General features: G+C 38.2%; 1 protein-coding gene across 1 annotated transcript in view; it reads right to left on the bottom strand.

The window, feature by feature from the left end:
* Positions 1-27608, bottom strand: part of ANK2 (ankyrin 2) — a 243411-nt gene that overhangs the window by 192673 nt on the left and 23130 nt on the right. Inside the window, exon 2 of the mRNA XM_089911573.1 lies at positions 15875-15976. Coding sequence (XP_089767699.1) covers positions 15875-15976 — 102 coding nt within the window. The remainder of the gene's footprint in view (positions 1-15874; positions 15977-27608) is intronic.

A 27608-nucleotide genomic window follows, 5' to 3' on the forward strand; every position in this document is an offset into this window, starting at 1 on the left:
AAACTACAATGAGGTATCACCTCACACTGGTCAGAATGGCCATCATCAAAAAATCTACAAACAATAAATGCTGGAGAGAGTGTGGAGTAAAGGGAAGCCTGCTGCACCGTTGGTGGGAACGTAAATTGGTGCAACCACTATGGAGAACAGTATGGAGGTTCCTGAGAAAACTAAAAACAGAACTACCATACGACCCAGCAATCCCACTACTGGGCATATACCCTGAGAAAACCATAATTCAAAAAGAGTCATGTACCACAATGTTCATTGCAGCTCTATTTACAATAGCCAGGACATGGAACCAACCTAAGTGTCCATCGACAGATGAATGGATAAAGAAGATGTGGCACATATATGCAGTGGAATATTACCCAGCCATAAAATGGAATGAAATTGAGTTATTTGTAGTGAGGTGGATGGACCTAGAGACTATCATACAGAGTGAAGCACGTCAGAAAGAGAAAAACAAACACCATATGCTAACACTTATATATGGAATATATATATAAAAAAAAAAACCAATGGTTCTGATGAAGCTAGGGACAGGACAGGAATAAATACTCAGACGTAGAGAATGGACCTGCGGACACAGGAAGGGAGAAGGGTAAGCTGGGATGAAGTGAGAGAGTGGCATGGACATATATACACTACCAAATGTAAAATAGATAGCTAGTGGGAAGCAGCCGCATAGCACAGGGGGATCAGCTTGGTGCTTTGTGTCCACCTAGAGGGGTGGGTTAGGGAGGGTGGGAGGGAGACGCAAGAGGGATGAGATATGGGGGTGTATGTATATGTATAGCTGATTCACACTATTCATATGTATAGCAGAAACTAACACACCTTTGTAAAGCAATTATACTCCAATAAAGATGTTAAAAATAAATAAATAAAAATATGAATAAAATAAAATGGCAAAAATGCAAAAAACCAAGAATATAAAGTAATGTATGTCATTGTAAAGCAATTATACTCCAATAAAGATGTAAAAAAATATATAAATAAAGTAATGTATGTTTATGTTATTTGGACTCTTACAAATGTAAGATATTATGATTTCCTGGTTAGATGCAGAAAGTAATAAATTCACACATATTCCTAACTCTTTCTGTTTTCTATCACAGAGATCTGGATAAAGATGATGAGCTGAATTGAGTGTTTTTTCTTTCATGGAAGGGGCCACAAGCAGATGGCACTCTGAAGTCAGAAGTCCACGTTGAGTTTCACTGGGCTAAAGTCATGGTGTCAGCAGGACTGCATTCCTTCCAGAGGTTCTAGGGTAGAACAGTTCTTTTTGCCTTTTCCAGCTTCTAGAGGCCACCTGCATTCCTTGGCTTGTGGCCTCTTCCTCCATGGTTAAAGCCCACAGAGGAGCATGTACAAATCACTCTTGAATTGAGTATTTTGGGTCTAACATATAATGCTTACCTGGGCTGGGAAAATTATTAAGTTAGACAGAAATGATTATTTTTAAATGTATTTTGAATTCTAATGAAACCTAAAAAGCAGATGGGAACCTGGTCTCTTAGTAGTCATCCTGTCAAAAATTCAAAGAGCTGTTATTTTACTACTGAGTTTTAACTCTCCTAAGTTAAATGTCATTTTCATGTGGTCTCATTTCTCTGGTTAATTTTATGAGAAATGATATATAAATTACTTTTTAGTATTTGACTTAACATGTGTTAAAGCAAGACATCTGACTTAACATGAAGCTCAAAGACAGAAAATTGTTTGAGCTACTTATTATAATAGTCATGGTTTAAAGAGATTTAGACATTAAAAGTCAGCAGCAAATTATTTAAATAAAACCTAAAACTTATTACAGTTTATTCTCATGTGTCAGGCTTAGATCTAAGCTTTTAATTGCATTAACTCATTTAACCCTGAATTGAACATTATGAGTTATGAACTACCTGGTGATTCTAGCTCAGAAACTATACTCTTAACCTCTACCACTAAAACAAAAAAAAAAACCTATGGGCTCTGCATTATAATTCTATTTCGCTTTCTTTAGACCTCAATTTCTCATTAACTCTTAGTTGATATTTTTTAGAATAAAAATATCTTAGCCTCTGATAATAAGTCAGTAGTTAAGGAGAAAAATTATTTCCTTTAGGCCTCTAGACTTACAATCTCTAAGAGTGTCAAAATTAGAAAGGAATTCTATAATGAATTCTAGACAGTTATAGTATCATGTCCATGCCAAGCTTAGTTAGTTTTAATTTAACTTAAAAATGGAGGAAAGGGGTTATGTTTGGTTGATCCCATAAGTTACTTACAGTAGTAAAATTCTTTGGTTCTTAAATGACAAGTAATGAGAGTATAATTTCCAGAAGATTTAAAGAAAATATCGGGCTTCCCTGGTGGCGCAGTGGTTGAGAGTCCGCCTGCCAATGCAGGCGACGTGGGTTCGTGTTCCGGTCCGGGAGGATCCCGCGTGCCGCGGAGCAGCTGGGCCTGTGAGCCATGGCCGCTGGGCCTGCGCGTCGGGAGCCTATGCTCCGCAGCGGGAGAGGCCACAACAGTGAGAGGCCGCGTACCGCAAAAAAATAAAAAAATGAAAAAATAATAGAAATTATCTACTAGACGAAGTCTCATCTTTGTATATTTATCACTGACTCATTTAATATTTCAATCAATTCATCTTAAAAGAGGGCATTAAAAACATGGATCTTCTTCTGACATAGAATTTATCAAGATTGGCAAGCAGGGGAAGGAATGTATATCAGAATTAACCAGTAACTTTTTTTTAAATGAAACGAGAAAACTCCTCTAGTGGGGCAGCCTGAAGTGGATGTGCCTCCAAGGGCCAAGGGTGAGATTGAAGTGAGAGAGTGAAAGAGCGGCAGGACCTCAAAGGGAAGGAAGCAAGACAGGAGCATGCAACCTAAAAAAGGTTCCGCACCGCTCATTCTAGTATGTGCTGTGTCCGCCTACTTCTAGTGAGACACAAGAATGTTGTCCACCATATTAAACTCAGATAAAAACATGGCACAGAGTTTCAAATTAATGTAAACTAGAGAAAGCTTAAATTCAATAATTAATAAATAACTGAATATCAATTATTCACCTAAACTTTTTTGTACATGTATTATATGCCAAGCATTGTGCGAGGAACCAAGTTTACATTTGCAGGTACCCATAAAAAAATCTAGTAATGTTATTAGATAATTAATAATAATATCCCCCTTTTTTACAATTTTAATTAAAAATAAGCCAAAATTGGCTTGCTGGGCTCTAAAAGAATATGGGAAGAGTGACGAGGAAGCCATCAAACAAGAAAACTTAGCTTATGGGAGTCTTCCAAGTACCACACCATCACTCTGCATTCCATCATAATATTGGGCTGGCCAAAATGCTCATTCAGGTTTTCCCAGACGATGTTATGGAAAAAACTTTTTGGCCAACCCAATAAAATGATTCCTGCAAATTGCATTCATTATCAATTTCAGGTTTGTCTGCAATACACAAGACAGCTTAGTCACTTTATCCTCTGAACAATCACAAAATTTGGTTCTTTTCACAATTGATTGAATTTTGTGTCCTGTTTATCTTCCCAACAAGGCTTCTTATGAACAAAAGTCAAATCTATTCACCTTTGTAACCTCTACGCCTAATATAGTACCTAGCACAAGGCGAAGGATACTGCAGTAATATTCTTGCAATGAATGAGCTAATGAATAGTGTGTACCATGCAGAGGTAAACAGGCTTTTGTTTAATTCATCCAGTCACTGTGCATTCTATCACGAAATGTGGTCAGTGCACAGACAAGTCAGGTACAACTACGTCCACCTCTAGCCTTTGGAAACACAATCAGGAAAAGTGCACTCTCTGAGGCTGAAGCTGGTTAATATTAATGTGTATAAGAGCAAATTAGACCGTGAGACAAGGATTTAATCTAAAGTGGCTTTTCGGGCTTCTCTGGTGGCGCAGTGGTTGAGAGTCCGCCTGCCGATGCAGGGGACATGGGTTCGTGCCCCGGTCCGGGAAGATCCCACATGCCGCGGAGCGGCTAAGCCCGTGAGCCATGGCTGCTGAGCCTGCGCGTCCGGAGCCTGTGCTTCGTAACGGGAGAGGCCACAGCAGTGAGAGGCCCGCGTACCGCAAAAAAAAAAAAAAAGATAAAGTGGCTTTTCTCAGCCTGGAATCCTTGGATGTGCTCTTGAGGATCTCAGAATTCTCTGAGAATTTTTTTAATCTGATATTTTCATTTAAGTGCCAATCTTAAAAAAATTAATAGACATATATGCTAGATCATCTGGGTAAATCACATTTAATTAAATATCATCTAGTAATTTCTTGTTCTTGTGTTCTTGATTGATTCCAAGGGATTATTTAAAGGAACATGAATCTTAATGCAGGATTTCTGAAACTGAAGCATACAGATGTATTCTCAGGGCTCCCCCCAAAATCTCCTTCTCTAAGTAGGAGAAATACTACCTCAAGAGATGGTCTGTAAACATAACCTGATGAAACTTGGGTATTTCCATTTGGAAAGCAGAATAGATGGTTGAGGAAGGAACACTAGAACCTTCCTAAGTATTAGAAGCTTTACTATTTCCCACAGAATAACAAGTTGTCTGAAAGGGATAATGACAATTTTGATTAAGTTGGAAGGAATAAACTTGTTAGAACTTATCCGGAATTTGTCCATCCAGCTACTCTAGCTTGAGTGAAATCATCCATTGTGGCCAGCCCAACTTTTTGTTAATTAACTTCTCTCCAACTGCAACTGTCACAGCCATAATTTGGTCTCCTGAATGAGTGTGTGCAACACAGTGGGTTTTCTCACGTATCATTTGAGCTCAAAGTAGTCTCCCTTTAAGGTAGAGAAGTATGTTGTGAAGATTACATACATAAAGTATGTAACACAGTGATGAGCATGTAGTAGGCATGAAATAAAGAAACTATTATTTGATATCATAGGTATTATTACTTCCCATTTCACGAATGGATTATTTGACTCAGAATAATTTAAGTGATTGGCTCAATGTCTGTGTTTATTCAATTATTCATTTATCAAATATTAATTGGAAAGCTATTGTGTACCAATCCTGGGTCTTATTCCTTCCAGCAAAGTGCCCTTTTCACTAAACACTGAAGCTTAAATACTAGTTTATCAATCATTCATTGTGAGCTGGTTCATATAAGCTAGTAGCCGTATTTAGATTGGTATACTTCATGGGCCTTTCTTTTTAAACCCCTTACTTTTCCTGTGTTGCTGATGTTCCAAGTTCCCAGTTTGTGGATCTTGCCTTCCTTTCTGTGTATTGCTAAATTGTTAGCTGTGAACGCAAATGGTTAATAAGAATCTAATGTCTTCTTTAGAGACACAGAAATCTCACTAAAAGGAGTCATTAAAAAGGGCTGTAGGATTCCCTGGTGGCGCAGTGATTGAGAGTTCGCCTGCCGATGCAGGGGATATGGGTTCGCGCCCCGGTCCGGGGGGATCCCACATGCCGCGGAGCGGCTGGGTCCGTGAGCCATGGCCGCTGAGCCTGCACGTCCGGAGCCTGTGCTCCGCAACGGGAGAGGCCACAACAATGAGAGGCCCGCGTACCACAAAAAAAAAAAAAAAAAAAAAAAAGGGCTGTAGAGACCATCTCCAGTTTGAGGTCTAAATTAATAATTTCAAGGGAACTTGAATAACAGATCTCTTGATATAACTTCTCGTGGTTGCTTTGGATGAGAAAATATATTCTCACCTCCCTGGTAAATTGCTTCTTTCTCATTCTACTTCCCTCCTCTGCCTCCCATGGGCACTATTGTTGTCTTCCCTCATTCCTTAAGGGAAATATCACATCACAGGTTCTCCGATAAACTTCTTTCCCAAGGGCAGTGGCATGCTTCTCTCACCCCCGCAGTGAGTCTGCATACCCACTCAGGTGCAGGGTTTAATTTCAGATTGTCCTCTCTGCCCCCTCTACCCTGCACAAAGAAGTTTTCTTCTTTTTATTGATGGTAGCTTTTTTTTTTTTTTTTTTTTGGGTGGTGGTAGCTAGGGGAATGAGGGTGTGGGGAGAGCCAGGGATGACCTCTTCCAAGGTGTGCCCTTATGAGCTTTTGTTCATCTGCATCTTAGACTCTTTCATCTTACCCTGAAGACCTTTCATTTCTGCGGGAAGAGGCTGAAAAGAAACTGAGTAAAGGACTAAAATCAGTTGCCTACATCAAGTTATACACATGTGCATATATAGGCTCATCAAGAGACAGGTGGCCCCTGATCATGTCCATCTCAACAGACAAGCACTTTTTCATACGGAGCTGCTGAATTCTCTTCTCTTTTTCTGAATCTAAAGAAGGTATCATCTGAAAACAAGGTTTCCTTTTTTTCCTTCCTCCTTATTCCAGAAGAGAGAAGGCCTTGAAAAGACTAGAGATCCTAGGATTTGGGGTTACACCCTTATAATCATCAAAACACATACACATACACATGAAAGGATAAGGAGAAATCTATGAGGGTAGGGAGGGATGGGAGAGGCTTGGGAAACTTCTATAGAAGAAAGGAAAAAGACTGTTTAGAATAAGTGATCAGCAAACAAAGAGACTGTTAGACTATGAGTGGACAAAATCTCGGTTACTGCAAAGGGGCTGGTTGATTTTTAATGGCACAAAGAAAATAACCAATCAGAAAAATGACTAAGCAAAAATGGCATCTACCTCTTACCTCACACACCACCTGTGTTTGGTTGTAGTGCATATCTGAAGAGCTGTATTGAATACGTGTTCGGATCAAGATCTTCCCTCTGTTGACCCTCCATAGCAGAAATCAAGGTGAGACTCCATAACTCTATGGGCTCCTGGCTAGACTCCCTGCTGCCTCTTATCTTTCTCCAGACAACTCTCACAATCTCACCATCACCATCTGGTTGGGACCATATGGACTAAACTTATTACACCCTGTATCCCTCTTTGTGCCAGTCACCACGTGAATCCTCATCCCTCCAAATGCAACCCCTGTACGCCTTGCTATCCCCTTTTCTAACTACGTCTCTGATCACTTCCCATGTCCTGAAACTCTTACACAATGGCCTCTAGAAGACATGAATGTGGTTATTAGCAGCATCTGTGTCTTAAATCTTTTCTCTGAGCATTCCTTTTAACCTTTCTGTTCTAAATGAAACCCGAAGCCACTGCTTCCCTGAAGTCTACTCAAGTGATAATATTTATCCCCTACACCCCAATTAACCACTGGACTCAGTGGAGCTAAGCTAATGCTCCTTGCTCTTCAAAACTATTTTTTCCTCATCCTTTTACATAAACCTCCAGAAGCCACCAGCCTGTATGTTTTAGATCCCATCCTCATCTCTTGAAGATTTTAGCTTCTAGTTCATTGCCACCTTTTCCAACATATATGAAGGTGGTTTTCCCAGAACTCTACACATTCAGGTTCCTGACTTTTCTACCAATAATTTTTCTTCTCTCTACCTCATCTACTCTTTCCACGGTCATTTCCAATGATACAATCTTCCTCCAGGATTTCAACTTCAAGCACCCGAGCCATTAACTTCCATTTACCCTCCTGCCAATCTACTGACCCCAATCAAACAATCCTTCAGCCCCTGACACCTAGAGTCTGTTCACCTTTTCACTGTGTCCATTTCTTTCCTCATTCAGCCTAAATTCCATGCATAATCTATATAATCATTTTAGTCATTCCCTTATATGCATCCGCAGTTGGCTTGCCCTTCTCTGGCTGTACTACACATGCTTAGCTCAACCACAATCTCTGCAACTGATCCCATGTCTGAATGTGGCTGCAGAGATACACATACGTACTCGCTCGTCATAATCCTTAAGTGGGCCCTTAACACTGCCTGGCAATCATACTCTGTTACCCTTAATCACTCTCTCTCCCACTCTCCTAGATGATTATTTCATATCTTCTGTCTCCTCAATCTCCAACACCTCCTCTCCCATCTTAGCTCTCTGCTGATGACATTCATATTTCACTAAAAACTAGAAGCAATTAAAAGAGAATTTCCATTCCACATCCAGCTCCCAGCACCACACCCACACTACTTCTTGGTCTCTTATCCCTAAACCCTTCTTTTTCCTGAACTATCCATGTTCTTAGCAAAGGCCAACTCCCCCAGTTGCGTACCAGGTCCCATCCCCTCTCACCTACCCTAGGACACCATCCAGCAAGTCTACCCTCTCTCTCATGCATCATTGATTTTTCCCTCTTCTGCTTCTTTTTTCCATTAATGAAACAAAAATGCTATAATTTATCTCATATTCTTTTTAAAAGCCTCTCTTGATCCTACCTCCTCTTCCAGCTACGTCCCCTGTTCTCTCCTTCCCGTTACAGAAAGAGACCTTGCAGTAGTATCTGGTCTGCTCATTACCGACTGAATCAACTCCAGGCTTTCACCCCACCAGGCAACTGAAAATGCCTTTAACAAGTCATTAGCTACCACCACTTCACTACAGCATTTTTTCTGTTCCTCAGCTTATTTGATCAACAGCATTTTATAGGGTTGATCATTTCCTCCACCTGAAAATAACTCCTTCACTTGGCTTCCGGGACACTGTACTCCAGGGTTTCTTGCCACTTCTCTGGGCAACTCTTCCCCATTCCCCTTGCTGGTTCCTCCTCATCTTCCTGACCTCTAAGAGATGGAGGGTCCCAAGGATCAGTCCTTGGACCTCTTCAATTTTTCATAAATTTTTCACTCACTGTTTTGGCAACCTTGTCCAGTTTCCTGGTTTTACATAACATCTATAACACTGAATGCTCCAAATAATAGATCTCTGGCCAAACTCTCTCCTCTGAACGCCAGACGCATCTATCCAACTACATGCTCAATATCTTGGATATCAACTAGACAAATCAAATTTAACATGTTCTCAAGTGACCTTCTGATTATTCCCTCAAACCCGCTCAAACCACAGTCTTTCCCATCTCAGTTAATGAAACGTTAGCCTGCATTCGTCTTGCGACCCCAGCCTTCATCTCTGACTCCTCCCTTTTCCACTCAGCAATCATTCACTGTTACACTTAATCACGCTCTCCCACTCTCCTAGACGATTAGTTCACACCTTCTCTCTCCTCTCGGGTAATGAATCTTCCACCCTCATTATTCTCTTTGCGACCCCAGCCTTCATCCCTGACTCCTCTCTTTTGCTCTTAGACTACATGAAATCCATCAACAAAACCTATCAGCTCTATCTTCAAAATATATCCAGAATCCAACCACTTCTCACCATCTCTCCTGCCTGCTTACCTAGAATAGAACACCTCATCTCTCACTGAAAATATGACAAAAAGTGTAATACTCCTTTGTAAAGTGTAATACTCCTTTGTCTTGGTAAAGTATTTCAAAAGTTTCCCTCCTTCTGCCCTTGCTCCCTTTCAGTCTAAGGGTGACTATTCAAACTTAAGTCAGCTTATGTCCCTTCTCTGCTAATCACTTCTCTTCTCTCGGAATTAAAGCCAAAGTTCTTAAAATAGCCTACATGCTCTCTGGTGCTGCCTTGGGCTCTCCCCGACCTCCTACTTCTCTTCCCCTCCCTCGTTTTACTCCAGCTACACTGGCTTCAAACACGCCAGGCATGCTCCCTCCTTGGGGCTTTCTCCCCGTCAAGCCTTCTTCTAAGATATACTCTCTCCAAACAGTGCAGGGCATCCTTGTTCAATTCCTTCAGGTCTTCCTCTGACCATCCTACCTCAAGTAACATGCTGCTCCCCTTCCCCTCCCTCTCCTCCCCCGCTACTATGTTTTTCTCCCTGTCATTTGCTTCCATCTCTCTTTCCAGATATTTTACTTTTTTCCTTGGTGACTGTCTCTCTCCTCTAAGGTTGTAGATTATAAGCTATATGAGGGCAGGGTTTTGCCTCTCTCTTCATGGCACCTAGGACAGTGCCTGCCACATAGTAAACACACAATACATGCTTGAATAAACAGATAAACAAATGGTAAGCCTGAGTTCAGACTGGCCGAAAGACTGCTATGATGATAAAATTTGAGATGACTTAAGGAGGTTTGAGTGGCTGCCTGGGAGTTATGTTTTAAAATCCACATCTTTTAGTCATAGAAAAAGAGCATTCAAGAGAATTCTTAGAATATAAATTGCTCTGTTCAATCTAAATCACATTAGCAGAGTACTTAAGAAGACGAGTCTGGATTTCCCTGGTGGTGCAGCACTTAAGAATCTGCCTGCCAATGCAGGGGACATGGGTTCAATCCCTGGTCTGGGAAGATCTCACATGCCATGGAGCAACTAAGCCCATGCACCACAACTACTGAGCCTGAGCTCTAGAGGCTGTGAGCCACAACTACTGAAGGCCGCATGCCTAGAGCCCAAGCTCCACAACAAGAGAAGCCACTGCAATGAGAAGTCCGCGCACTGCAATGAAGAGTAGCTCCCGCTCACCACAACTAGAGAAAGCTCGCGGGCAGTAACGAAGACCCAAAGCAGCCAAAAATAAATGAATAAATAAAAAATTTAAAAAATAAAAAAAGACAAGTCACAAAAAAATTTGAGTGAAGCTACCCTTGGCAATTTTTAAATGAAAGAAGATCTTCATAATCCTGTGTAGTTACACACAGAAGTGAAACTTTTCAGAGCTATGGACAAGTAGTTGAGGAAGTCTCTACCGGAATTACTTTACATTGGATAACTTATCAACACTGAAACTAAAAATTCTAAGTTCTCAAAATATTTAGCATACATTATTCAAATCCAACTTAGTGCTACTCAGTATAGAGCAAGAACTGGTATTAATGTATTGAAAAAAATCAGAGAATAATGCAGAATCCAGAAACAAGAGCACACACAGCCAGAACTAGACAGATGCAACACCTTTGACTTCTTCTAAATGAGGGGTCAAAATAAGCTCATAGATATATAACAAGGTTATTTGTACAAATATTTTTACCTCATTTAACTTGTTAGAAAACTATATATAGTTCATTCCATATTCCATTAATTCTATGAATTCAATTCTCAGTTATTCATTTTTGTTGTTTCTGGCATTTTTAAATGTCATTTCTGGCATTTTTAAAGAGAGGTCCAGACCAGATGGATCCAAATGGCATTTATAAAAAAGATTTCAGTTCCAAAAAAGATTTTAATTTAAAGAAACCCAGATAACAGTAACTGTTACCAAATTGCTACTAAACGTGATATTTCCTAATTGGTGACACAGGCTATGATAATACCTTTTATGTTCTGTCCTGCCTATAAGAACCAGCACCACTTTTGCTAAAACTTAGGTTGAGAATCAATATAAAAATATTTGCTAATATTTATTGAATACTTGCTCTGTTAACCTTGTTTATAATATTGTATAAATTATTGTATAATATTGTAATCTTATGAACAATTACTAAATAAATGTAAAAAATAAGTATATATGAGTTTCAAAAATAGGGAGCAAACACTACAAGAGATTAAAAGATAAATAAATACATTACCAGCTTAATCTTTTACAGAAAATGAAAGTTAACATATTTGTAACTATTTGGGAAAAATATGAAAACAAAGTTTTGTTTTAAAGAATATTGTCTTGTGTCAAATTTATGAATTTTTCCCACATCATTTAAACAATTAGAAGCCAAATGGTATTTTTCAACTAAATTTCAAAATTCTCATGGTAGTTACGAGACCAGTTTTATAAAGAAAAAGATTTTCATCCAAATTTCAGTTTAAGGAATCTTAGCACGCCAATACATGTGGTATTTTTGGAAAGTTGGTACAGCCCAGATTGCCTTTCATTGAGAAATACAACAGGGTACAGAAAATCCTGCTTTCTATGTTACATGACATAATGCTCCCCAGAAACTCAGGCTTACAAGCAAAATAGAGAATACTTTTTCTTTCCTTCTTTCATATGCCATATTAGCTTTGAGCTTTCACATACTTAGAAATAGCAGTACTTTGGCTGAAGAGTTGCCTCTTTTGCCCTCCTAGGTGTTTGGAAATTATATTCTGCTCTATATTTTATTTGAGTTTTAGTAGTAATCCTGGTGGTGGTGCTCTTTGACTTAAAAGTTCCTTTAACTACATATTATGTTGATCTGAGGATGAATAAAGTCCTTTTTATATTAGCAATGGTAGATTAAAAATAAGATTCAAACATCTCAGGAAGACGTCCTGTAGTAGAAAAGATTTGTATGTGAGAGCCAGATCTGTGTGACCCTGGGGACATCACTTAACCACTTGTGGACTCAGTTTCTGCATTTATAAACTCAGGCGAATGCCTACCTTATAACATTTGTCTCTGCTGATTGATGAAACATCACACATAAAGCCCCCAGCACAAAGCCTGATACATAGCAACTAACTAGTTAACATTAGTCACTTCATTTCCCTAATCTCTATTTAACGTACATTCTTGAATGGTAATAATAAAGAACCAACACCAGACAACATTTACTTTCTACCTAGTAAATTCAGGTGACTGAGGAGAGTCAATCTCATACTTTGTGTGGAGGTCAATTTTAATTCTTCTGATTCTTGGTAGACATACACAGTAACTGCAATTAGAATAGGTACACCTTGGAAAGTCCTTTCATATTTCATATTTAATTTACACTTCAACTCGGTGGTGTAAGATTGAATGTATTATTACTTTCTTGTTTTAGAGATTAGAAAAATGTCACTTTCTGAATTGAAATGACTTAACAAAAGTGGAGATGGAACTTGAACTGCTGGGCTCTAAGTTCTGTGTGGTTTCATGACATTTTGTTGCCTTCTCACAAAAATACATGTTCTTCCCCTTTATAGTAACATGCTAGTGGACAGTCGGCCACTACACGAAAAATATGTTAGGCAGCTAAAAACTTCTCAAAGTAACTCAAAAAGTGAGGTTGGTCAATAAAGCGAATAAGAATTGAGTATTTACTGCTGAGAGTTTATGTTTCTTTAAAAATAAACTCCAAGATCTTTTATAAGATTAAGATATTTCTTATACTTTAGGGTGAAGTGGACTTGGTTTGACTGAGGTTAACTTTATTTTCCTTGGGTTCGTCTTTTGGTATCACTTACGATGATTTTACCAAATGAACTAATAGTTCTAACAGTTTCATTGCCTATTTTCCAGCATACTGCAAATTTAGAATGTTAATGAGTTGATATTAAAATTGGGGGAATGTATTTAATATACTCGAAAAAAGTCTAAAATAACATGTGAAGGGACTTCCCTGGTGGCCCAGTGGTTAAGACTCCGCACTTCCACTGCAGGGCCACAGGTTTGATCACTGGTCAGGGAACTAAGATCCCGCATGCCATGCGGCCAAATAACTAAGTAACTAAATAAATAAAATTAACATGTTAAAAATTTTAAATATTTCATATTCAATCTCACAGGTAGCTTTGGAAGAATTTCATTTATCTATAATCTATATAGGAATTTGGATGTTGTCTTTCTCTTTTAACGTAACTAATGTATCTAAACTTCAAATTATTTGTTCAAAAGAACACTAAAAACATATCAAAAAGAGATTCATAATGAAGCATAAGATGGATAAGAAATAGAGACGTAAAATATGAAGATCTTATATATTGGGATAAAGGAATTTACTCTTATTCCATAGGTCAGGGTCAAGAACTGTGTAAGGTCTGGGATTTTATCTCACCTACAAGCTAAAAAGCTTAACTGCTACTATTTCCTGATACTGGTAGAAGACATGAGTCTCCTGGATCAGAGACAATGGACTTTATAGTTCACGGCAAAAGGGGCGGCTGAGTGTCAATATGTTGCTTACATCAGTTCCCTATGCCCCCCTCCCAATCCCATGCGTGTGACACACAGGACCAGTGACGGATGCCTGTGCATGTCGTGGGTTATGTTAAAGAAGAACATTAACCTTGGGGAATTCACAGCTTTTAAAATAAGAAAGAACAAGCCTACTTCTTATCTAGAGGAAAAAGTTACCTAATCCCTCAAGGTTGCTCACTGCAATCACTACCCTGAGAAATGCTCCAGATAAAGAGCATACAGGGTCTTTCATTCTTGACACACACAAAAGGATATATAGGGATGCTCAGGGTGACAGCAGGCTGGTATTCCCTACAGCAAGCACTCAATATATTTTTTTTTAAATGTTGAACCTTCTTTTAATTTACTTATTTTTATTTTTGGCTGTGTTGGGTCTTCGTTTCTGCGCGAGGGCTTTCTCTGGTTGTGGCAAGCGGGGGCCACTCTTCATCGCGGTGCGCGGGCCTCTCACTGTCGCGGCCTCTCTTGTTGCGGAGCACAGGCTCCAGACACGCAGGGTCAGTAGTTGTGGCTCACAGGCCTAGTTGCTCCGCGGCATGTGAGATCCTCCCAGACCAGGGCTCGAACCCGTGTCCCCTGCATTAGCAGGCAGATCCTCAACCACTGCGCCACCAGGGAAGCCCAGCACTCAATATTTTTGATGCCACGGGAGTTACTCCTCTAAAGGATAAGAAATACTGCCATCGATGACAGTACTTCTTAAGCCAGTTACTCTCAAGAGGAGCAAGGAAAATCCTGCACCCTTTGCAAAAGGCTTCAGGTGATTTTTATACAACTATCTTACTGACCTAAGCACTGGAAGCCATAGAAAGTTTGGTAGTGAAAGGAGTGCCATAATCATATTTTTATTTTAGAAAGATGACTCAAGACATAGTGTGGAGACTGACCAGAGTGGACAAGATGAAGACAGGACCTAATTAAGGAGGCTGTTACTGCAACCATGGTAAGTGACCATGTTGTGAGTTAGTGCAAATTTGTGGATATAGAAGATGAACTGAAAAAGGAGTGCTAGACTGCCATAGGGGAGAAGACAAGGGTGGAGAGCTGTTGGAACTAACATATTGGTGAGGAAACCAGCAGGTAGGAATTTGAGAGGAGAGTAAGTTTGAGTATGAAAAGATATCAGGTTGTTTTTGAAAAGCTGTACTTGAAAGATATACTAATTTCAGGCGACTATAGATGGAACGTAACTGGGCTCAATATATATCAGAATATGTATCAATATATATCACAGGCATTCTATAGATGATTTAGAATCTGCCAATGAAATTCATCTCCTGTTAACTTAAAATTAGTCAGGATTATTCACTTCCCCGTCAGCTCTGTCTCACACACACATACAAACACACACACACACACACACACACACACACACCACACACCGATGTGCAACATTTAGCACACTATATTGAATATTGGAGTCCACTAGACACTTTAATTCATGGCATTAAAATCTTAGTTAAAAATAGCACAAAAATCTCAACATCACTGGGACCAAATAATATCCAAATGTATAATATTGTCTAAAGTCCTTAGCGAATGGATGTGATAAATAAATAATCCAAATACCTCATTTAAGCCAACAGTTGCAACCTCTTCTCATTCAAATTTATATTTTAAAACTAATTGGGGGGATTGTTTTGGTGGTCGTAGTCAGTGTAATAGAGCATAAAAAATAAAGGCATAAAGTTGAAAAAATAAAAAACTAATTGGGGGAAAGGGAGGGATAATTTTGATTTTATCCTCTTATTTCTCTATCCCAAATTGTAACAATCAGTTACCCCTAAGTAAAAGGCATACAGCAAACAAGAAAAGAAGCCAGAGTCTGGATAACTAGTTGATGATAAATGAGAAGTAAAACATCGTTCTTGGTCAACATTCCAGCTCAGGGCAGCCCAGATTATTTCATAGGCAAAACTGAGGTTCAATTATTTTTGATCTATCTAATTTGCCAGCCTTATTAGCTCTAGATACAACCATATGAGGCTTCAAAAGTTGGTAAGGAAGAAAAATGGACTTTCATAATTCTGAATTGCTACTATTTGAGTAAATTCAACAAGCACACGAAAAAAGCTGGGCTCTTGGAATGTATCTGCAGGTAATAAGAGTGTCTTCAATGTATAATACAGAGCCAGCGGCCGTGCTCTTACCTGGTTGCAGGTATTGATGTCTATGCCCCCCTTGAGATATTCCACTACTTTGTCTAAGTTGCCTGCTCTGGCAGCACGGAGGAAGCTTGCATTGCTGTCAGACTGTGAGAAAAAGAAAAGACCTTTAGTGAAATATTGATAAAATGAAAACATATCAAAGACAGAAACACAAGAATGTTTGCACCATGCATCAGAAAAGCTTCAGTTGCACTGTGTCCATTGACAGATGAAAGGATAAAGAAGATGTGGCACATATATACAATGGAATATTACTCAGACATAAAAAGGAACGAAACTGAGTTATTTGTAGTGAGGTGGATGGACCTAGAGTCTGTCATACAGACTGATGTAAGTCAGAAAGAGAAAAACAAATACCATATGCTAACACATATATATGGATTCTAAAAAAAATTTAAAAAGGTTCTGAGGAACCTAGGGGCAGGACAGGAATAAAGACGCAGATGTAGAGAATGGACTTGAGGACACGGGGAGGGGGAAGGGGAAGCTGGGATGAAGTGAGAGAGTGGCATGGACATATATACACTACCAAATATAAAATAGCTAGTGGGAAGCAGCCACATAGCACAGGGAGATCAGCTCGGTGCTTTGTGAACACCTACAGGGGTGGGATAGGGAAGGTGGGAGGGAGACACAAGAGGGAGGGGATATGGGAATATATGTATATGTATAGCTGATTCACTTTGTTATAAAGCAGAAACTAATACACCATTGTAAAGAAATTCTACTCCATTAAAGATGTTAAAAAAAAAACAAAGAAAATCTTCAGCTGCAAAATATTTCAATCCTGAGTTTAAAACACTGAATAATAATTCACAGTACAAGTCAGCAACTTCACAGTATTTCTAGAGAGTTGTTTAAGGACATTAAAGTCAATAGGAAATACACTCTGCTATATTAAAGGGTATAAAAGAACAATAAAAATAATTATTACCACTTTACTCCAAATCTTCAGCCACATTTGAAGATGAATTTACACTACCCCCAAATCCACTGTTATCCATGCATTTTAGCTTCAGGAAGCTAGTGACTTTATACTGAGCCTAACGTCGAGCTAAAAAACAAATGAAATAAGGTACTGGGTTTCTTCTTTCTCTTCCTTTACTGTTTGGTTTTCAGATTTCCTCTGAGGGAGAGCACTGTGTATGGGTCACCTGACAGTCTGTCCTCATTATAAGGGAATAACAGAAAGCTCCAAGGATGCTTCGAGGAAAGCAGATAGCACCAGTTGGCAAGTGTGGACTGGGCCGATGCAAATTTTGTGATCCCAGTGATTTTGGAAAAACAAGATTAAATTTAAACCAGCTGACATAATACCAGGCTCAAATCTCTTGGTAAAGATGATCACTCTGGGTACAAATTGCTTTTTAAGTCCTCATCTTGCGCCCATTCCTCTCAAAATCTGATTCTGGGAGAACAGCTGAATTTCCCCCACAAAAAGTCTCGGGGAGGCTTCTCAAGAGATGTAGCCACAATCGCCCTGCCTCTCTGACTTGCTGACAAAGTCTGATTTTCAAAACTTAACACAAGGATGATGATAAGCCTTCGTTAGGTTCCAAGACACTGGCATCACTTTATAGTTCTTTGGGTGGTACAACATCTGATACAGAGAAAATGGTAACACGAAAAGGGAGCTACTAGGAATTAAAATTCAGGTGGGGCAGCTCTTAATCCATCATTCTCCTCAGTAGGCTGCCCTGCCCTCTCTCGAAGAATGGACTTGGCCAGGGCCCTTGGCACACTCTGTCAGGCCTATTTATTGTGACTGGTGATGACGTACGGAGATAGAAATGTAAGCGTTTTCTCTGGGAGTCTCAAATACAGAATTATTTGCACACCATTAAAATGATTTACACAGGGGAAGACTGAAAACCCTAGGACGAAATTACCTCATATTTAACCCAAAACCACAATGGCGTATAAATTTACAAATAATATAGGTAATTTATGAGGATTTGAGAGGTATGACTGAAATCTACACATCTGGAATTCACGCTCGGAGTCCTGGTATGACTAACATCGCACTGTTTCTCCTCCCGCCTGCCCTGCTACGATGCCTCACGCTCCATCCTTCCTGAAAGCTGTGCCCATGGCAGGGTGCCCCAAGTATATCTGCAATGCTGCAGGGACTGAATTATGACTCATTTTTAAATGCCTATTCTATGAATGTATTTTGCGGCTTGCAGCAAATTCTAAATTCCAGGAAGATTTTCCGCCTTCAGGTTTCTCGCCGCAGTACTTAAAAGCAAAATATTAAACTCTGCATCATGTTCTGTCAGTATCCCACAAGGAACATCATTTACTAAAAAACAACAAAAATTAAGTAATATTAGGTCACAGAAAGTATGACAAGGTTATTTCCCATAGATTTTTAAAATAAATCCACATGCTCTATACTATATTAAAGAGGATGCCTAGAAAATACTTCCATCTTATACGTGAGGCTTCATAATTATACGTAACATTTATGAGTGTTTACTGTGGGTCAGGCACAGAGCTAAGAAGTCATATGCATTTTATCATTATTACAATAATACTAGGAGAAAGGAACTATTATTACGCTCATTTAATAGGTGAGGAAAGAGGCTTGGCAAGTTTCCAAGGTCACATAATTTTTCAGTGAAGATTCAAGACTTAACCCATGTTTATCAGCCTCAAAGCTAGTCTTATCTGCTATTCTACCTCATCCCTGCAAAGTATCAAAGCAGATGTTAGTACAAATACCTAACCTATGAGCTATAAGTTTGTTTCATTTGTGATAACCTCAGTATGCCCTTGGTCTACATATTCGCTCTGAAAATCATGGCACTTGCTAAACAGAGTGTCTTAGCTGGAGAGGTAATTCTTGGCAGATAGCCCTAGCCTCAAATTTATCAGCCATCTATGCACCTAGAAAAATGAAGAGCTGGCTTGAGACAAACTGATTAGAAACATACTCACTTGGGAATAAAGAAAGAGATGGTAAAGTACACACTGCATTTAAAAGCCAGTTGACTGTCTCTCTCTACATGTCTAACATGACTAAACTCAGAACTAAGATCAGGGTGCTCTATCATTCTTGTAAAAAAAAAAAAAAAAAAAAAGAATGCCATGAACAAGTAGAGCCAGAAGGGAGCACCTGACCCTTTAGGGATGAAGAAACACCTGGAGACACCCTGTGAAAGCTTACAGAGGCAATTGTTGGTCTGAAGGGGGCTTTTGGCATCACGGAGGGGAATCTATTAGACCCTCTTAGAACCTTCTCTAGGGACAGGGCATGACATTGAGGATTGCTTTTGCTGTTACATAACAACAAGTTTTAATAACTATTTTTCTCTTTTCTGAATCAAACTAAAAAGTAGAGGTAAGTCAAAGACTTACAGCCAGTCCCTGGAATTTTAGCAAAAAATGCTCCCAGTGCTTTGGAGGGGCTAGAGACAGTGGAAATGTAACATCTGAGCCATCCTGCCAGGGACCTCTTCAACAGTTGAGTCACAGTAGATTTTGCTATAAGTTGGATTCTTCTAGAACCCCATTAAGGGATTGAGCTTTCCCAAAGTGAGAAAATGTATTAGAAATGCATTTTGCAAATGCAAATAAGTGTGTTATTATAAAACGGTTCCAGAGCATGAGTTTCAAGAACAAAATTCAAATGAGGCTTCAAAATTTATATGTAGATATTGACATTTTGAAGGTTTAAAGTATAGACCAGCATGGAAGTATATATTTTTTTCCTACTCCCACATAAACACATGCAAACCCTATGCTACAAAGAGGTCAATCTGTGATTAAAGCTCTTGACACAAGAGCTTAGGATAAACAGCAGTCAGTCTGGTTACCTTCAATCAACACAGAGATAAAAGAGGATTCAGGGACTCATGGTGAGAGATGCAGCAATTTTTATTTACCATGCTATGTTTCCCTCTGAGTATGACAAAAGTAAGAATTTAAAAATTAAAATTAGGTATTAGTAGGGGAGAAGCATGCTTTCAAAATAGACTGTTGTCCCTTGCCTCAACCAGGAGATTTCACACATAAAAAGTACAAGAAAGAGAAAACGAGGCAATAGCAATTCCTTTGGGGTAAAAGTCTCAGACAAATAGACTAACCTCTTTCTGCTTTGCTGCTTTAGGTCCCTAGAACTCTCAATCCTAAAACCAATTGTACTTATGCCTATAAAGTGTGACTCTGGACAAGGCATTCAAATGCTGAGCTCCACTTATTTTAATCTGCAACAGATGGATGTCATTAAAACTTGTCCCCTTTTCAACCTGAGTGTGGCATCTCAAGCCGAGAAAGAAAAATTTCCTCTTCAGTTCTTCTTGACACAGTTCTGTACATTTTTGATCAGAATGTTAGAAAAACAATACTTTCTCAGCATCCAGCAGGGTGGACATGAAAGGCAAGGAGGAATGTGCATTCACAGAGCCACATTATGTCCTAAACGAGTGCTTCCCCGAAGTGTCCAGGGGCACACTCACAGAGATTCATGAGTTTGCTCCAAGATTTTGTAAAACTTCTATGCTTACAGTTCAGTAACAACCTAAGAAGGAGAATATAAGCATGTTCCAGGTCATCTAGATGGCTACCCTTTAACTGAGTACAACCATATAATTTTGATATATGCCTTTGTGTTTATAATTCAGTGCATAACAGTTGAAATAGGGATGGAATATAGACAGATGCATGGGATGCAAAATATTTTGCCACGGGACAGAGACTGATCAGAGAATCTGGCCATCATACAAGGTAGGATGTACCAAAAGAACCTGAGCACAGCACTCAGTAGCACATTAAAGCTTCAAATAACAACAGGCTCAGATGCTATCTTTGTAGGGTCCAACTTACCTGGACTATTACCAGTGACTGTAACAGAAAATCCAGAGTAAAATGTTTTTCAGTTCCCAATTGCAGCTTTTACTGGATTAGGTACACATATTTACCACAATACTAATTTCATCTCCAAGTAAATGAAGAGGGCTTTAAATGATTATCAAATGGCATGCCATTAAAATTGGCATTGGCAAAGTTCTCTAATCACTTTAACTATTCTGAAGTAGGAAACAAAACCTTAAATGTATTAATAATGCTTGTACAACATGCTTATAAAAACGTACACTCTATATTATTTTCATTGAAGTCAAATTCAGAAATGTATTATAGAAATCTGAGGTTAAATCTTTTTACTGTTAAATCCAACATCTGTGATTTAGTTTTAGACAATCCTATCCATTCGATTACATGGGTGTTATTTATTTGAATAATACTAGTTTTGTAGTTCTGTTCATGCTTAATTTGTACAACTTTCTTTTTAGTAATGGTCTAAGAGTTTAAGGAATTTTATGTAGTTTTATTTTTGCACTTAAATTAACGCTATAGGGCATTCCCTGGCAGTGCAGTGGTTAGGACTCCATGCTCTCACTGCCAAGGGCCCAGGTTCAATCCCTGCTCGGGGGAAATTAAAATCCCACAAGCCTCACAGCACGGCCAAAAAAAAAAAGTCTTTTTTAATTAAAAGAAAGATAAGTTAACACTACAATAAAAATAACAGCACTGGAGGTCACAAACATTTTTTATACTTCAAAAGAGAGGAATACATTATTCAAGTTTGAGAAGCAGGCATCCTCTAGTGTGAGTCAGCCACCAGCCTCAACTACCCTAGGGAGTGACATGGGGCACCTCGCCTCACAGCCTCTGGCTTATCCTGTACCCTCCACAAATATTTGCTGACTGATTAACCATAGGAAAGCACATGCTCCTTGTGGAATTTAGGGAATTTGCTTATTTTCTTAGGATGCAGTCATTCCTTTGTAAAAACAGGGTCATTTACCTGCCTACTCCAAGATCCACATTTTTATAGTAATACAAAATAAATAAAATATATTAAAATCACTTGAGGGGAAAACCTTTAATATATACATAATGAAATAAGGGACATTTCTACAATTCCTTAGGTCTTTTCCTAGGAATGTTGGATAAGTTAAAACCATGTCCAGCAAATCACGAGTTGTATGATCTTGAGTCTTTGTGGGTCTTAATTTCCTTATCAAAAAATAAATGTATTTTATAGAGTTGCTGGGAGGATGAAATAAGATTTGAAGATGCTTAGCTCAATGACAGGCACAGAGGACCCTGACCGAGATTTTTTAATAATTGTAGTTTTTCTTGTAAATGATAAAGGCAAAACAACAATGACAAATCAAAGGATAGATGCATACACATTATCTTCTTTAAATAAAAAGGTTGTTGCCAGAAGACCAGAGTGTTTAAAAATATTTTGCTGTGTGCAGGTACAAAAGGACAAAAAAGAAAGCAGAACTGGGTGTGGTCTGTCTCCAAAGATGAAGATTTTACAAAACACCCTCTTTGTGATATATGAATGTTTTCACTTAAATAATCATACTTTTGTATAGGGACTGCTGGATTGTTTAAATGTTTTAGCTCTTTTAGTAGCTCAAATTGTTATCACTATCTTGTCATAAACCAAAAATTGGGGGGCAACTGAGAACCGCACACTAGATGTACTGAAATATTTCAGAAAGAAGTCCACAAGTTGCCTTCCTGCAGTTAGAACATATAAATGACCAGTAAAACACTTTATACCACGAAATCCTACTTAATTTCAATTCAGCTGGACACTAATAACAAAAATTGCTATAAACCATATGTTTGTACACTGTAGCTCAACCATGCTGATTAAGCTCCATTTTTAGCATCATTTCAATAGGTCTTTACACTGCTATTAAATGGGAAATGCAGAAGGAGCTATGATCTTCAGAAAGAAATAATGCCATTTCTCTAAAGACTGTTCCTACTTCAGTGACCTATGTTTTAAGAAAATTGGTTCAGGCATAGGTGTTTCTATTTTACTTTTAAAATGTTACTTAACAGACTTCCCTGGTGGTCCAGTGTTTAAGACTCTGTCCTTCCAATGCAGGGAGTGCGGGTTCGATCCCTGGTCAGGGAACTAAGATCCCACATGCTGCATGGTGAGGTCAAAATAATAATAATAATAATGAAATAAATGTATTTTTAAAAATAAATAAAATAAAATGTTACTTAATATAATTAATGATTAACACATAAAATATCAAAACAATAAATTCTTCCTGCATATTTTAAGCAAATATCTTTTTGATATGTGAGATCATTTGAAATTACACTTTTATATAAAGACAAAGTTTGTTTTCCCTTAACTTAGTGTTACACTTTGACACTGATTATTCACTAGCATGCTAAAATTATTTCATTATCGGTTGTTGGAAGCCATCCTGGAGTCCCTGCGCCGTGACAAAGTCATGATGCTATCAAAGGCAGGACTGCGAAGCAGCACTGTGCCAGGACGGTGGACTACATCTCTATTGATTTGTTTGGCTGTGTTAAGCTTATATATGGAAACAGCACAAGGGGGATTTGCGCCCAGGGTTAGGAAAATGAGAAAAACTACTACCCCCACCCCTACTATTATTGTCACAAAATGGAAAGTACCTATTTCGGCCCCAGGAAACTGGGAATGCAATACACAATCTGGAAATACAGCGATGTTCCTATGGAAAACACCCCCAACTGAACAACAGTGGCCCCTACGAAGGGGTTGTTGATGATTTTGCTTTCATATGGGTCCACTATAAAGAAAGGTTAACACTCTGGCAACAATTGGCGGATGATAAACAGGAGCGTAGGAGGTATTGTAAGTGCTACTAGTGGAGTCAGGTACACAGGAACTGTAGGATATATTGTAAATATTTTCAAGGCACTATTCAAAAAACTTGCCCATGCAGAAAGAACACGAAGATTGCACTTCTGTAATAAAGACTTACATAATAGCTTGGCTTAACTACTAGAAAATAACCTGCAACTAATGAGAACTTGGGGAAGTATCTTGTTAGTACATCTAGAAACTGGGGACATTTTCAGAAAACTGATAAAAATATTTTGAGGTTAGAACATGTTGAGATTTTGTACATGATGATGAAACCTGCCTACATATAAATACCTGCTCTGAAAAATAAATTTGAGCTTGATGTGCTGACATCTACAAAGGGTGTCAGGTCTTATTTCCTTCGCCGACGCCGTCCATCCCTCAGGTTTCCCTGGACTCATTGGAGCTGGACTCCGACAATCAGTGTCTTCCCTGAGATTATCATCCATGAAAAGAAAAACTGCCTATAGCATACCAATTCCAACCCTTTCAAAGCATTAAGAATATTTTGCAATACTATGTAGAGATTCATGAATCCCTTGTACAATTCTTACGCTTCAAAAAAGAGTCAATCTAGAATATTACATAGCAGTGGGAACAGAAGTGAATGAACTATATCCACATGGAACATCGACAGATCTCACACCAAAAAAAGGCTAAGCAAAATTAGTCAGACCCAAAAAGGACATCTTTATGATTCCATTTATTAAAGTTCAAAAACTGACAAAACTAATCTATACTGTTAGAAGTCAGAATAGTAGTTTCTGGAAGGAGGCAGAAAGGGCCTTCTGATTGCTGGTAATATCATAGTTCTACCTGCTCATTTTGGGTGTTGTTAAATGGGTATGTAAATTTTGTGAGAAATATCAAGATAAACAATATAATTTATGCATTTTTCTGTATGTTTGTTATAATTAAATGAAGCATTTACTTTAAAAAGATGGCAACACTGAAAAATAAGTTGTTCCTAACTTACACAATAGTGACAAAAATCACTGAAGAGTAAATAGATGAAAAAATTAGTATTCAAAAGCAGCATCTTTTTCTTACTATGGAGGCAATTTTTCTAAGGCAGACTATTCATATTATGCAAGGCTTTTAATGAAAATTTGATTTGCATATATTTAAGGTGCTACACAGTCTAAGAGAAAATGCAGGCTACTAAATGCCCACGGCTTTGTGCTTGAACTCCGAAGAAGGTTGTTGCTAACTCAAATTCTACAGCATCTTTTTATTATACTGTACAAATAGTACTCCTCTGGTCTTCAAAAATATTTACTACAAATCCAAGAAGACCAGGTCTGGTTCAGAGATCTCGGTTGTTACGTCTTCTGGGATAAATATAAGTAAGTTCTAAGACACAATTTTATACCTTAAAAAAATTTCTGTACACTCACTTTGTGTCACTCACTTTTCTGAAAACTGAATCAAAATAATAATGTGATGATATCTTTCTCAATAAATTAGAAATACTGCAAGAACACAAAACTAGTAGGAACAAAAACCCTAAATCAGAAAAAAAGTTGTGATATATATTTGATAACTATTTTATACTTCAGATTCCCTGTGATTTTGAAATTTTTAAATGCTTATATATTTTTATAGATATTCATTTTAAAATAATTATTGAACAGAAGAAATAGGAATTCCTGAGTTAGTATGTTATGAGACAGTAAAAGTCTAACTTGCAAAGTAACTGTTCTGCTGACATGAGTTTGGTTCCATAAGATGTTTCTACAACTAGGCTCAATTCGAAGATATCAATACAATGAGACATTAACACTTTCACTAAAATGAGAACTTTTACAGAGATAGGTAGAAACTTTCTTAAGTTTCTTAAGTTAACTTGCTTACATCTCAGTTTCCTACTGAACATTATCATAAGTTGAAAATTTAAGCAACTCCTCCTAAGGCAGGGAAATCAACAAGTTTTGATTACTTGTATTCTAGACATATGTTCTGCCTACGACTCCAAAACACCTACAGAACTCAGAAGTTCTGTCACAAAATAAAACACATCAATTTTTTTCTGAATTTAAATGGGAAAATGGTAAATTTGTAGATGGAAATATCTGTGGCTCCTCCACAACATTTACAAATCTAAGAAAATCAGAATAGTGAGGGAAACATTTTGCTGTCACTGTAGGTCAGGCATCAGATTAAATAATTGGAGGTTCATCTTAAAAATTTAAATTGAAGAACACTGCAACTGAATGCTTCAGATTGTCTCAAAGGATAAGATACTCTTTGAGAGGCTTCAGTTTCATCAACAGATTTTTCTTTTTAACATCTTTATTGGAGTATAATTGCTTTACAATGGTGTGTTAGTTTCTGCTGTATAACAAAGTGAATCAGCTATACATATACATATATCCCCATATCCCCTCCCTCTTGTGTCTCCCTCCCACCCTCCCTATCCCACCCTCCCTATCCCACCCCTCTAGGTGGTCACAAAGCACTGAGCTGATCTCCCTGTGCTATGCGGCTGCTTCCCACTAGCTATCTATTTTACATTTGGTAGTGTATATATGTCAATGCCACTCTCTCACTTCATCTCAGCTTACCCTTCCCCCTCCCGTGTCCTCAAGTCCATTCTCTACGACATGAACAGATTTAAGACATTATTGCTTTGGTTAGGTAAGCACCTTAATGATTGCTTTAGCTATTGAACTATTTATCAGGAGTTAATATTTCTTCCTAAAGAGTTATCATGCTTTGAGAAAATGGCATATGATTAGGAGATTATGACACCCCACTTTCATCACTGGTTCCTCTTGAGGTAGAAGTATCTTGTCACACCATGGTTTAATGTCATATACAACCACTAACACTATTGGGTGAACTGATACATTTGAAAAGTTCTGCTTTACCTTTTTTTTTTTGACTTTTTAAAAAAGTTTTTTACTGGGGTATAGTTGATTTACAATGTTGTGTTACTTTCTGCTGTACAGCAAAGTGAATCATATACATATACATGTATCCACTCTTTTAGATTATTTTTCCATATAGGTCATTACAGAGTACTGCTTTACTTTTTATGTCCAAAATGTTGTCAATGCAAAGACAAGCAAAATATTCCACAAATCTTATACTAAATATTATACTTTCTCTATAATATTCCCTAATATTTTCAATAGCTAAAGTAACATGGATATCTGCATTTAACATGCCAACAATAAAAATAATGAAAATCTAGAGCTCCACAATAGAAATTTAATAACACATATCACATCTATATAGGATTGAATTCTAAACAGTTCTCTATTATTGCTTTGGGATCTCCAACTGGTTTTGTGTGTAAAATAATGAAGCATTATTTTTAAAACAATCTGTATCCGAGGTCTAATATCTTTCCTAATTTTCAATGAGCTGGACATCTCTGTAAAAATGTTCTGCCAGCATCTTAAACTCAAATGAACATGGGCCAAAACATGGAAGAGCTTATCAAGCTTTTATGCTGTGTACACAAATCTCCAAAGGAATTTGCCTTTGGCCCACAGCTGGCCATAAGAAGAGTAGGTTTTATAAATGAATAATAACCTACTATAATAATACTTGGGTCAGGAGAAAAAAGAGAGACCTTTTGATATAATTTGGCAACAATAGTTTATTTAATGCTTTCTTTAAGAAATCTTCTCTACAGGAAACTCTTCATTCCCTGACTAATCAGTGTGTTAACATACTACAGGGCATTTGGAGGGAAAGATATATTAGAGTTTATCCCACTGCTATACTTAAGTATCAGGATAAATGGAACTGAATTAGGTTTTAGTCTCCTTTGAAGGCCTTTAGAACTGTCAGGATATGAAAAAACCAAACCCAACCAAGTGAAAATATCTTTCATCAATTCTTTATTATGTCAGGCATCCGACAGTGTTAATTTACTATTGCCCCCTTGAGGTAGGCACCGAATTTCTATCCCCATTGGTCTGATTATTCATCTTCAGACCATCTGCTCTGAAGCAGACATCACTCAAACAGAAGCAGCTTCGTGACACAGCACAGATGAGGCGCTGACCGCAGCCCCACATGCTG

Source organism: Delphinapterus leucas, chromosome 5 (genome assembly GCF_059928025.1).
Source record: "Delphinapterus leucas isolate spDelLeu-1000000601 "Yukka" chromosome 5, BTC_Dleu_Yukka2, whole genome shotgun sequence".
Lineage (NCBI taxonomy): Eukaryota > Metazoa > Chordata > Mammalia > Artiodactyla > Monodontidae > Delphinapterus > Delphinapterus leucas.